Source organism: Triplophysa rosa, linkage group LG21 (assembly GCF_024868665.1).
Source record: "Triplophysa rosa linkage group LG21, Trosa_1v2, whole genome shotgun sequence".
NCBI lineage: Eukaryota > Metazoa > Chordata > Actinopteri > Cypriniformes > Nemacheilidae > Triplophysa > Triplophysa rosa.
The window spans coordinates 16,383,419-16,397,247 of NC_079910.1; the positions used below are offsets into that span (position 1 = coordinate 16,383,419).

A 13,829-nucleotide genomic window follows, 5' to 3' on the forward strand; every position below is an offset into this window, starting at 1 on the left:
GTAGTTTCATACTGCAAGCACATACTTGTAAGCTTTCTTTAAGGGAACGTAAAATCATACTTGTATTTTACTCTATTTTACCCTTAAGATGACTTGTTACTGTATAAACATGTAGGTTTATAAGACATTATGTAAAACTATGTTAAAAATGACTAGCCTTCTTAATCTAAAGAGTAAACTCCACATCAAGTATACTAAGAATTCTTCATTATACTTTCTTTTATTTTATAATGCTATAGATCATAGTGCGATAAGTGCGAACAAAAGATTGAGTACATGTAACATCTACTGCAGTTGGTCAAGTATGCTGAAGTATCATTTGAAGTATATTTCTCTTCATATATTTCTCAATATATAGACTAAAAGTATACTTTATTATTTTTAGTTTTAAAACATTATACTAATAGCACATGAATACAATTTTTTGTAAGCGTGAACATGTTGCTTGGAAAGTGAAAACATGTTGCTTGAAAAATTTATGTATAATGCCATGGTACTGTATGATTCCCATAATCACATACAGTATGGATGTATTTGCATGGCACTTCAAAGGATATTATGGTAATGTCACAGTACCTGTTTTTGTAAGTGTCATATATATGAATATACTCAAAATCATGTCCCAAACCATGTCAAATATCCAGAAACTGTGGCTGTGTTAAAAAGGGCAAAGGAAGCGTTAAAGCCAAATTTTTCGCCACATTATAACCAAGCGTCAGGAACAGCATATAGTTTGCGATCCATCATGATGCGGATCATGAATTATGCAACGTTAGGTGTTAAATGTTTCAGCGCTAAGCAGGAGCGCCGCTGTCTGTTATCATGTCACACTATTGCAGGCCCCTTGATATGCTCCAAACCAGAGCTAATTTCTGTGGCACATCTCTTAGCCACACAGCACCAGCAGCCCGTGCCAAACGCCTGTTTGTATACGCCTCCCATGAGAAGACACAGTAAATACAGGCTTTAAGAACAAGAAAACGAGAGGAGGTGTTAAAGAGCGCAGGCAATAATAAGGGCAGAGAAAAACTGAGATAAGGGGGTTTATGGGATATGACACAATCCTATATTTAATAGGGGCCCACCCGGGGCCCACTCGGATGTCTCCCACACAGGAACATCACATATGCTGTCTAGCCTTTATTTAAAAATGAAAGAAATTTGGTTTGTACTAGATGCAAGAAACCTTTTTATAAAATATTTGGTAGATTTAGTGCATTTTGCATCATGCGGCATGCTTGCGTTTGTGTGTGAGGTCACCGAAACAGCATATTTGTTTCGCCATAGTTTCAAAACAAACTGAAAATCTTTTTACACTTCATAAAAACACAGCAATAACCAGTGTTGGGCAAGTTACTCTGAAAAAGTAATTAATTACTAGTTACTAATTACATATTCAATAGTGTAATTAGATTACTTTACAAATTACTCTCTCCAGCAAGTATTTAATTACTTATTACTAATTACTTTCCATATCCTATATCAACCTTGATTAGTTAAGTGATTCAAGGATAGACATGAAACGGCTCTTTTCATTCATTCAAATAAATAATATTAAACGACATAAAGTACTCTTATTAACTGACCAAAGTATTACAAATGTGAGAATTATACATTAAAGCACGGATTTTAAAGTTAGACTTTGAATTTTGATTTCCATTCCTTGCACACACACATATATTACACAAAGTATTTAGTTTAATTACATCAGAAGTAACTGTAATTAAATTACAGTAACTAATTACTTAGTAACTAGTTACACCCAACACTGGCGATAACGTTGTTTGAGGCGTTGTTTCTGGTATCTGATTCTGCAATGCATGCATCTGTCACTTAATCAGACCCCACGTCACGTGCTCACACATACACACAGGTGCGTACAGTGGTGCGGTGTTTACAGACTTTTTTCCTTCAGAGAGCGAGAGCGACTAGCGTCATTTTGGATAAATAGTAAAACACCTTGCCCAATAGTGACGGATAGAAATGTATTATGATGGATTTTTTAGGAACCAATGAAAAAGTCTACTGCTACCTGATATAACCGTATACAATTCAGTAGATAGGTTTCAGTAGGTTCTTTCGCGCCCCCTGTTGGTTCTGTTTGGTACTGCACTCACCAGTGTATGACGCTTCATGTGCTCTCTTCGGGTGAACTTCTTGCCGCAGATCTCACAGGGATACGGCCTCTCGCCTGTATGCGAGCGCATGTGCCTCTTCAGGATGCACTGGTGCATGGCGGAAAAACTGCAGTACGGGCACTTGAACTTCTTCCTGATCACTGTGAAGTCATTCACTGCAAACAGACGGAGAAATGACTGATCAGATGAAGGAAAAAAACACGTGCAGTTGAAACTGTTGGAAGTATGGGAGTGTTAAAGCCCTGCTTGTGACATTAATGCCAATCCGAATTACCACAACGCTTTTTCTATTGGATAAAATCAGTTTAATGAATAGACAACATGGCGATGGCTTGATTCATGTTAACCAGACTTATTTTAATGGGTGGAGTCTGAGCTATTTTTACTTTGAGGGTGAATCTTACACTCTCATCTGAATGCAAAATAAAGATATTACGAGTTGCATAAAGAAACGAAGCTTGCTTTTAGATGTTAGGAATGCAGTTTTATTTTCAATGAAAATGAAATGCTTATTAATGTAAAAAAAGGTTGTGTTTGTTAACATTAGTAAATGCATAAGCTGGCATGAACTAACGATGAATAATATCATTGTCAGCAATTATTAATCTTTGTTAATGTTAATTATTGCCGACATTATTATTCGTTCACTGTGCATATTAACAGTTAACTGTAAATGATAAAATGTATTAGTAAAGGCTGAAATAACATTTAAGAAAGTGGTTCTCAAACTTTTTCGTCGTAAGGCCCCCTTTGTGTCAAGTGCATCGCTTTGCGGCCCCCCAAGACATATAATCTTAAACTTAGAATTTTATTTAAACCATAAACATATTCAGTTTGACAATGCTAGAACATCAATTCTTTTGGTTGGTGCTCTTATTTCTCTGTTTGATTGCCTAAAATGTATGATAAATTTCTAAATTTCATAAAATGCCACAACATCTGTGCCCCCCCTGGATCCATCTTGTGTCCCCCAGGGGGCCACAGCCCCCAGTTTGAGAACCACTGCGTTAAGAAATGCTGTAGACGTATTGCTCATTGTTGTCAAAGTATTGTGTTTGTATTAAAGCATTAACTCATGATAACAAATACAACCTTATTGTAAAGAGTTACCAAATGTATAGCGTAATGTGTTAATATCATTTATATTATCCAGTTTATATTTTTATGTTATGTACATGATTGTAGAGTTTGCACTGTTAAATTTGACAGAATTTTTTATTAAGAATCTAACTATTGAATCACTATTGAGAATAAAAGGAATCACACAAAAACTCCAAATTAAAATGCCCAGAGAGTTTGGGGGGAATAACCGGTATTGTCGTGACATAAGGTCACAAAAGATAAGCTTCGTTGTCTTTATGCAAAATATAATTGCCTTTTTATTTCTTTTCTTTTTGTTTTGTGATAAACGTAACCATGTGGGATTCGCCATAAATGGTCAAGTTCATCATACTGTCACATTCACATCAATTATATCCTTTTCATTCAATCCTGCCCTTTCACCGTGTCACCGCTGAAGATACAGTCAGAGCGCATTGACAAACACTGAAGAGGGATACTCTCCCTCGCTCACCTGCCCTTAGATGCCAAAACCAACCCCAAAAGACAGTTTCCCTAGCAACCGCAGCGCCGAAACAGATTTTACTGCTCAGATTCAACAAAGAAGGGTGAAAGAAATAACACAGACTCGCACGGCTTACTATTGTTTGACGAACAATTACAGCACAAAATATCACAAACTCACAAAACCGAACGTCAATTCCACATCGCTTGTTCTCATTGGCATTTTCCCATTTTACAGAGCGCATGATTCACACAAAGCAGCAATAAACCAGATTTGTGTTATTCATACTATAGGACTGAAATCTCATTAGTCTGGCTTAGTGGATGGATGGGCACCATTTAGGTATTTAAGTACAAAACCGAGAGCCAGGTTTTTCTCATCCTTACACATGATGGACCTGATAAGCATGTGCTGAAATAGCTCTGACTTTAACACCCACTTGTCTCATTTGAATGTAGAATCTGGTCACACTTTTCAATACTTACAATCCACACTTTTTAAGCATGTTGTGGAGAGATGCACAAATCTGTTCTGAAAAAACACAGGCACAGGTTTTGTTACACACACTCTCACCCAAAATTTTGAGAGTGAATAAATTATGCTGAAATTGCATTCTGGGGTGAACTATACACGTTCTTTGCGAAACAAAGTAACCACTCAGTATTCTTAATGTTTCAGAGCAACATTTATTGGCTACAAATTTACACACAATAATATTCTTCCAAAATACACAATGTACATGAATCTATGCATTGAGTCTTGAAACAACTGTCAAGGGATTTTTCATTTTATTAACAAAAATAGTGCAATTCAACCCAGCTGTGACTGAGAATTCTGACGCGTTTTTACGCCCACAGTTCAAACCTCTTTAAACAATATTAAAGCGCACCAGTCTTTTATTTTTCCTGAGGAGAAAGTGCTAAGACCTTGAAAATCTCCACTTCAGTGCAAGTTACGAATTTCTCTTTCTGTATTCAGAGCCAAACGGTGATTTTGTCCACAATGCACCTCACATTTAACATAGCACCGAGCTGAACAGTTTTACAACACAAATGATTATACCACGCTTTTCGTGTTTCTTGGAAACTTTGTTTTTCCTGAAGACTTGGCACAAACCGTGCTGATTTTTGCTTGATAAAACAATAGAACCAAGCTTTGCATATGACGCACAGATCAGACGATCTATGCAAAGTGTATATGAGAGCGGACAGAGATCACAAACACCGCTCTCTATACTTTAGGTGGAAAAAGAAAAGGTGGAATGAAAAGGCCCATTGTGAGACTTGGGTATAATACTCATGGGTAATTTTCAAAAGTAAAACATACACATCCCTGTTGAAAAAAACACATATGCTGGTTAGGGAGGTTTTGAAGAATGGTAGCTGGTTTGTGCTGGTCTAAGATGGTCCTGAGTTGATTTAGGACCATATTAAACCAGCTCAGGACCAGCTTTCAAAACCTATTTAACCAGCATATGCTGTTTTTTTCAACAGGGGTATCTGGAATCTCTAAACACAAGATTGACAAAAATCCAAATTTCTACTTTTGGTGAGAATTTGGAAGATACATTCACAGGTATTGCCAGATTTAAGTTATTGTATTAGGGAGGTGACACACTGGATTTTATGCTGTGTCAGAGACGGATGATCAAAAAACTAAATGAATGGGTTTGTGAAAGTGACACTCAGTCGAGTAACATGAAGTTGAGGAAAAAGTAACTTTGGCTTCGACAAACTTTAAAATGACTGATTCAAATTTGAAAGAGGCTGGTTTAGTTTCAGGAACTCAGTTCTTTGCACGCCTTCAAAGCATCGAATGCATTTCCACGTGTCAAGACGATCCTTCAGAGTTTTCACAAGTTTGTAGATGATCAGTGATACACTAATCATCTTTTACATTGTCATAACTGTATGACATACAACATAGTTCTGACTTCTATCACTTTTCTACTCTTTCTTTCCTTAATAAACATAAATAAAAAACCTTAGCTTTGTATAATGTGGTAGGCCATATCAGACTAGTTTTACTGCGCTTATGCTTTTTGTTGTCCTCATGTTGTGCCAATTGCTTCCATTGTTTACCTCATTTGTAAGTCGCTTTGGATGAAAGCGTCTGCTAAATGACTAAATGTAAATGTACAACATACAGGTTTGGACGACACAAGAGTGAATAAATGATGACAGAATTTTTATTTTTGGATGAACTGTCCCTTTAATATTCACAACATGTTGAAATGACTGATGTATGATGTATGCAGGGCTCACTCTTGCAGATTTCCCAAAACTCCTACTAAATGTTTGTGGTTGACTTTCAAGATGAGAAAAGGTCTGATTCAGATTACATTCTACACTAATTCGCAATAGACACTTCAGTCAGCGATCACTGAGAGTCAGGCCTGATTCTACAATATGAAGTCAACACCATGACTTTGACACGACTGTTAACATGGCTCCGCCCTCTCCAAGTAACCCCTCCCCAACCTTCCTGTGCTTTATTGCTGGCTGTTATAAACTCCAATATCGAGTTTGCAGAATCGCACAGGGGGCAAACACAACTTTCCTTCACCATCTCATGTATCTCTGTGATTTAGGCTCAAAAAGGCTGAAATTACAGACATAATGTAGTGCACTCGCATACTTGCACACATACACGGTCAAAGAGAACATGGTTGAATAATTTAGGACATCCCCCAATCTTTATCGCCCACAATCAAATCCTTCCACTTAAAGGGACAGTTTACCCAAAAATGAGTCATCATTTACTCGCCCTCAGATTGTTCCAAACCTGTATAAATCACTTTGTTCTGCTGAACACACAGGAAGATATCTGGAAGATTGTCAGATCTCACCCCCCATTGACCCCCGTAGTATTTATTTTCCCTACTATGGCAATAAATGGTGGGTGAGATCTGACATTCTTCCAAATTCCTTCCTGTGTGTTCAGCAAAACAAAGACACGTATACAGGTTTGGAACAATCTAAGGGTGGGTAAATGACAACAGAATTTTCATTTTTGCGTGAAGTATCCCTTTAACCTCAGAACACAGGAAAAGGTTTCTCCTGCAGGGGGCAGCGTTGTGCACAAATTCAAAATGGTCAAATTTACCGCTGAACATTGCCAAGTTAGTGAGGAACCCCTGTGCTTGAGTCTAACCATTAATAATATTGGTAAGCTGCTAAAAAAACTATAAAGAAATAAAAAAAACAATGGTGTTCAATACACTGAGATCTCTGTGTTCTACAGGTTCAAGTGAGAACTGGAATAATCCTGCACGGTACAAAAAAAGCTTTTTCATAAGAAACTTGATAAAACATCTGTTTTTGCATTGTAATTGTGCCGCCAGCCATGAGCTGCGTTACAGTAATATATAAAACCCATATACAAAAATACTATTCAAAATATAGAAACGCCAACAGTGCTGTGCCCAAAATGACACCCTAACCAGGATGGCCTAGCGTTTACACATTCACTAGTGGATAAAATCGCTGGTTTTGGCAGACAGATTGCGTAACTGATAATCAATCAAGAACGTGACCATGCTCTCCATTGTCCCCCTTTATGGCGTGCAGATGCCACAGCCGCTCAGTAGGGGGGACGCCGGACTGACAGCAGACCTTGGCATGGGTGGCCAGATTTTTCTGCGTGCTGAAGGTCCGGGCGCAAGCGTGGCACGTGTACACACGCTTGCTGGAGTGCACGGACGACAGGTGGCGGTTCAGGTCCGTGCGGTCACGGAAGTGCTTGAGGCAGTAGACGCACTGCATGAGCTTCCGCTTCAAGTGAATGGTCTTCTCGTGGCGGTCGGCGTTTGACTTGAGGGTGAAGCTGGCGGGGCACTGGGAGCAGTGGTAGCGCGCCGGCGGAGGGTCGAGCGGAGACACGGCCGCCAGGGGGCGGTCGAAGCAGTCCAGTGACAGGGCCATGAGCGAGAGCGTGTGGCTGTACTCGTGCTGTCTCAGCTGAAGCAGGCTGCTAAACAGTTGCTTACACAGAGAGCAGGCCAGCTCCCGCCGCCAGCCCGGCCCTCCGCCCCGTACCTCCGTCACACACGCTCCATGCTTGTCCTCCACCATCTGATCTTCCTCTACGGGATCCTGGACACACTCCAGCCCTGAGAGATGGAGGGAGAATGAGAGAGGTGAGAACTAACAACGGGAGATCGGCTTATGTATGTGAAAAATAACAGCCAGTCATTCGGCGGGGATGAGGGGACGGGGTCGCCACGTCACGCATACCTGCATGGTTAGCGGGACTGCTGACTTCATCCTGCATTTCCTCCTGTAGGAATACACACACATACAAATCAACACTTGTGTACTTCTGGTCACAGATCTGTATAGAGGCATGAAGGCCTGAAGCATGCAGGTTCGTGTAGTAAAATACACAAACACACACAATGGATAAAGAAGAGAAAGACAGGACCCTTGAAAAGAAAGAAGAACAAAGAAATGATTAACAGCGAAATGGAGAGACAAAACCTTAGACGCAAGAAGAGTTAATGCCGCGGTCTTACTGAACATTCAGAATGCGAAATTTCTACGCAAAGCCCTGCGTAAGGACAGCAACCCGGAAAAAAAACGTTGATAGATGTGGATCTGCAGTGTTATTGTTGTTATCATTCTTTTTTAAAGCTGTATTTTACAAAATTGGATTTTGAAACTCGAAAGGTCATGCTGTGGCGTATTAATACTCTATTGGTCACATTTAGTCACGTGATACAATTTCGCACCAAACTTGGAACGCAGCGAAATGTGATTTTGCATTTCCGGTCTACCGCATGCGTATAAATGGACATCAACAGAAAGAAAAGTCTTTGTCAGAAACTTTCTCACAAAATTATTTCCAGTAACAATGGCTGAATACATTTACAAAATGATGCATTTATTTGAAAAGCAAAATTACAAGATAAAAAGATATTTAAATGAGTTTTAATACACTTCCAAATTATGTTATTTACATTGTTTTATGTTTGTTTTAAACATATATTTTTTGGAAAAGAGTCCATTATTTAGAGTTCATTTTTCATGTAAATTCAGCTTTTGTTTTAAAGTTGATCTTATGTTTTATTTTCCTCATTCTACTGCTAATTTATTATGTTTAAGCATATATTCTCTAAAAAACGACTCCATCGTTTACACGAGTTTATTTTTCATGTTGTTTATATATTTTTATTGGACAACAAAACGAAAATACTGATTACAAATTTTTTTTATTTGTATTAAAAAATGTATTGTGTTATTTATATTGTAGAGTATATATACTTAGAATAACGTTTATTTTCCTTATTCTATTGACAAATTATTTTGTGTTTAATGCTTTTTTTTGCAGCATTTGGTCAATGACCAACAAAACCATATAAAGTTTTAACTGCTGGATTACTAACACAGTTCATTTACTGTTGGTTTCCAATAGCATATCGTTGCTGTTTATCTCGGATGACCAAATTCACTGTTTTTCAGGAAATAAATAAAACACTGTACTTTTTAAATGATTAAATACTGTGCTGTCAAAGCTGACAAGCATGTTTTAATACTTTTTATTGGTTTAGATATTAGTGACAAATATAAAGGGTGACTAATGGCAAAAAATAAAATTCACAAAATATGGAGATACAAGGTTTCAGAAAGACAGCATCGATATTCAACATGTGGACACAAAGAGAATGCTCTTTGTTTGTGTATGAAGGGGGGCTGTTTGTTTGAGGAGGGGGGTTACAGATCTGTTTGCTGAGTATGCATGTAGTTTGTACGTGTGTAGGTGTGACCCATCCCCCTACATATTTTCCCAATTTTCGTCCGTTTCCACCCTCCCCTCACCTCACGTAAGAGTGACACATTATGGTTTAAGCAAACAGATGGCTTGTCCGCAGAGATGGTACAACTTCTTGGGGGGAAGTCCTGCGAAACCAAATGCCACCTCAGCACACACGGGGAGAATGCAATTTCCTACTCTCACTTAGGAAAACAAAAACCCACCCGACCCCTATCCATTGTCCAGCATCACTATTGATTTCTACCGCCACCTGGATCTTCCTCTCATCAGGAGATTCTCAGCTGCGAGTGTTTCGCATTTTTTGGGCACATGTACTAAATGTATCTAAATAGGGTATACTGTGTGTACCACAGTTTTATTGCTGGCCAAAAACATAATGAAATGAGAGAAAATATGAAATTAAGACTCAAGGGACCGGGCTTGTGTAGAACGGACTTTACAAATCTTCTGTATGCAGATTTTATACATGCCTGCGGTCCTTAACAAAGAAAGGAAGCAAGAACAGAAAAATGAAATAAAGAAAAATCATGCACATAGAAACAAAGCAGATGCTGAAAAAAATCGAAATGAATTATTATCGACACATTTTAAGACGACACATACAAAGACCCACAGACAGATCTGACAATACAAGTGTCCTGTTGGATGTTTGTTACACTTACCTCAGTGGGTGAGGCCTTCAGGGCCCGTTCCTCATAGAGCTTGACTTCAGGGCCCCCAGGACGCGGCAGACCGAGGGCCCCCGGGGGCGGCAGTAGAAGAGGAAGAGTAGAAGGAGGAGAAGATGAAGACGCCCCGTGTTTGCTACCAAACACGGCCCCTGGATGGTGGGAACCGCTGGTGCCATGGGAGCCACGTGGCCCTGAGGAGCACAGGAAACTAGTCTCACCCACCTACTCTCAGACCAGCGGCCAGCAGCAGAGAGAGAGAGAGAGGAGGGGGCACACAAAGCCACTTCATTTATAAAGAGAGGAAGAGGAGGGAAGAGATGAAGAGAGTGAGGAGACAGGGAGTGGGGTAAGGGCTTGCTTTCTCTCACTCTCTGTTCGAGCTCCTCGCCATCCACCCACATGCACACGCAAGGGATGGCAGTTTGTGCGTGACTCTCAGAGATAAAGAAATAGAAAAAAGCTTTCACACGATGGAGGAAGTTCTCTTCATTTCAAACCATGTCAGGCCACTTGCCAGAATAGGATATACTACATTTACCTTCGTACGTTCAATCCAACTTGATTTAAGGTATACATTTCTTTAGTGTATGTGTTTCCTTGGAATCAAACCCACAATCCAATGTTCAACCAGTGACAGGAACACATTTCTACCAATAATAATATGAACTTTTATTCATATTATTCATATTATTATGGAATTAGAGTTTTTTGGGACCATCTAGACCAGCAAAAGACTAGCTAAGTACTGCAAACCATGTTACTTTTTTAGCAGGGTGTCCATAGAGATGTCTTCTATTCAAGGTTTGTTAATATTATCGCTGTCAGCTGGAAACCTTGGATCTCCAAAACTGCCACTTTCACGAAAATGGGAAAAAATCACTCGAAATTAAACAATTAAACACTCTCTTTTTAATATTTTTGTATTGGTTTAATATTTGCAGAACCCACGGACATACCTACAGACTTTCCCTGCCAGGGAATTTTAACTAAAGTTTCCAGTCAATGGCATTGTGTGTAAATGATGCTTATTCGTATCAATGACGGGAAAGAGTTAATGATTTATGAAAAAATGGAGATACAAGGTTTCTTCCCATCATTAACATTTTATGTTGATATTATGTGTTGTTTTATTTTTTCAGACCTGTGTTACACTGTAAAAAGGGACATTTTCTGGCAGCTGGGACACCAGAAAAATACCGTAAAATAACAGTTTTTCACGTAAAATTACATGTTCTTTGTGCGTTGCTTGTAAATTTGCAGTCTGTTACCGTATTTTTTTAAAAATCAAAAATATGTGAAAATATGTAAAAAAAACTGTAAGATTCTGTAAACTTACAGACTACACACAAGGTTATGCAGTGTAGAATATGTGAAACAGCTACTTTTAGGCTACTTTTTAGGTTTTTGAGACTGTTCATTTTCAATTTTTCGGGTGGAAGATGATTTTTTGTGGAATCCTGTTGTTGGGAAAACGCCTGAGTTGTTGGTTAAGAGTTAAATGGACAGATGCTCACAGTGAAGTTCAACCACAAATAGGTTCCTGGAATTCTCCTCTTCAACATCATCCACTCCCATCCAACACACACACACACACACACACACACACACACACAGATAGATAGATCTTATCCACTTATTTTTTTTTCTGGTGCACATAACCATTTGCTGCATTCTGGACCGAGACTCAATAATGGTTCCCCTTCTGTTGCAAACTCTACATCAATAGACATTAATTAAAAGTGAACCAATGTTTCACTTCAAACAGTCATTGAAATTAACTGAACTAATCGATCTACATTAACAATCCTTTTCATATGTTAATAAAAAAACACGAGTGACCCAATTCAGGTCCTTTTATGATAAGCACAATTTTTCTAGGAGGATCTTAAAGAAATAAGTAAAAACAACATGCTGTGTAAAAAGTGTAGGGTAGTAGGCAAACATTTTGAACAAAAAAATAACAATGAAGATAAATCTATCTTATGCTATTTTATATGACAAATATTAATATTAATCATATAAAACAATGTTATGTTAACTGTTTGTTTTCTAAATCTTCTAATTTACCCATACACCTTCCTGTGAGAATACTAGATATGGTTTCGCTTGGGGTTTCCAGTGCCACTGTTTTCTTAGCTGGGATCTGTAGTCTGTCTACTGTAGTTACAACTCAGAAGCTACAAGAAGCTAATTTTGCAACAACAAAAAAAGATGCAAATACTTCAAACAGCACAACAGTTTGTCCATCATTGGAGAAGCATTTACACTGACCTGGAAGGTGCATGCTCAGGTCCAATTTTATAAAATAACCTGAAAGCCCCCCACTTTTGCTGGCAGATTGCCAAACGATGCACAATTATTAGTGCTATCATTGAATTTCATCCTTAGCAAAGCAATTACTTGGTGCAAAATAACAACATCCATATTTAACCCCGTGTGTCTCGGCTACACAGATTTAGCCTAAATTTGTTCATTTAGTTCAATTCAAGTGAATTTGTTTATTGGCACATACACTATATAAAGGGTCATTGGAATTTCCATGATTTACATCGTAAGACATTATTTATATGATTGATATGCTGCGTTCTTGGTTTACAGTTTTGTATAACGATGTTACTAAGCAATATTTCCAGAAAAATTACTGAATCTGAACATGAACAGATAAAAGATATAACAGATATAAGAGAACAAAATTGTCATGGTTCTGCCTCTTCTTGTCATGTCTTTCTTGGTCTTGTGGCAGAACCATGTCAGAGCCTCTTGTTCTGTGTGAACAGAGAAGGCTCCCACCTGCCCGTCACCCTCCCTGTGTAATATTAGTGTTCCCCTATTTAGAGCCTCTGTTCTTTCTGTCCCATGTCGGTTCATTGTTCAGTGTTCCTCGTATCTCGTTCGTGTGAGTCCCTGGATATCTTGTTCCTGCCCTGCCTTGCCTTGCCCTGCGTTGTCCCTTAGTGTGAGTTTTGTTTGTTTATTGCTTTAGTTCTTGTTTTGCCCCCTAGAGGGAAGTTTTTGTTTGTCTTTTTTGAGAAATCTCTTTGTTATAGTGGTTGTTCCCCCATCGTGGGTTTTTGTTTTTTTATTTGAATAAATATCGGTGTTAACCCCTTAATTGCTGCCTGCATCTGGGTTACCCCCCCCCATACCGTGACAGAATGAACCGACCATGATTGAACCCAGCAGGCAGCATGGAGGCAGAGCGATCCCGCCAGGCTCACCTCCTCTGCAGTCTTCGCCAGGGGGACTCCGACTTGATGGTCTACGTCGACAGGTTCCTGGAGGCTGCAGAGGAGGTGGTCTTTGGGGAGGCGGAACTCGCTGTGCTTTTTAACGCCGGCCTCAGGGACCCTCTTTCGCGGGCGGAGATGAGGATGCTGAGACCGCTGGACTTTGATGCCGCAGTTCGGTACACCATGAACCGGGCGGAGTCCAGGGTCTCAGGCCAATCCAGCTTTTCATCTCCATTGCCCGTGATCCCCGAGAGTCGCGCCCTGCACGTCGGCGTCATGAGCATCGCCGCACCGTCCGCCTCACCCTCGGCAGCTTCTCCACTGCCAGCGAGCCTCCGTGGCAGGCGGGGACGCAGGGAGTCGTGGGACTCCCCGTCCGACTCCTCCAGCACAAAGCTAGCCACACCCCCCATCGCCTCCCTTCAGCCGGCCACGCGTCCAGTGGGCCGGTCCA

General features: G+C 39.6%; 1 protein-coding gene across 3 annotated transcripts in view; it reads right to left on the reverse strand.

The window, feature by feature from the left end:
- The window catches only part of zbtb46 (zinc finger and BTB domain containing 46), a 93,229-nt gene that overhangs the window by 4,850 nt on the left and 74,550 nt on the right, over nucleotides 1-13,829 (reverse strand). Inside the window, exons 4-6 of one of the 3 annotated variants that reach the window (XM_057362913.1) lie at nucleotides 10,137-10,336; nucleotides 7,938-7,980; nucleotides 2,678-7,813 (exon numbers count right to left, since the gene is read on the reverse strand). In XM_057362913.1, coding sequence (XP_057218896.1) covers nucleotides 7,221-7,813; nucleotides 7,938-7,980; nucleotides 10,137-10,336 — 836 coding nt within the window. In that variant the 3' untranslated portion in view covers nucleotides 2,678-7,220. Of the gene's footprint in view, nucleotides 1-2,117; nucleotides 2,294-2,677; nucleotides 7,814-7,937; nucleotides 7,981-10,136; nucleotides 10,337-13,829 lie in introns of those variants that run through there. The other 2 variants (XM_057362912.1, XM_057362914.1) reach the window with 2 other exon arrangements.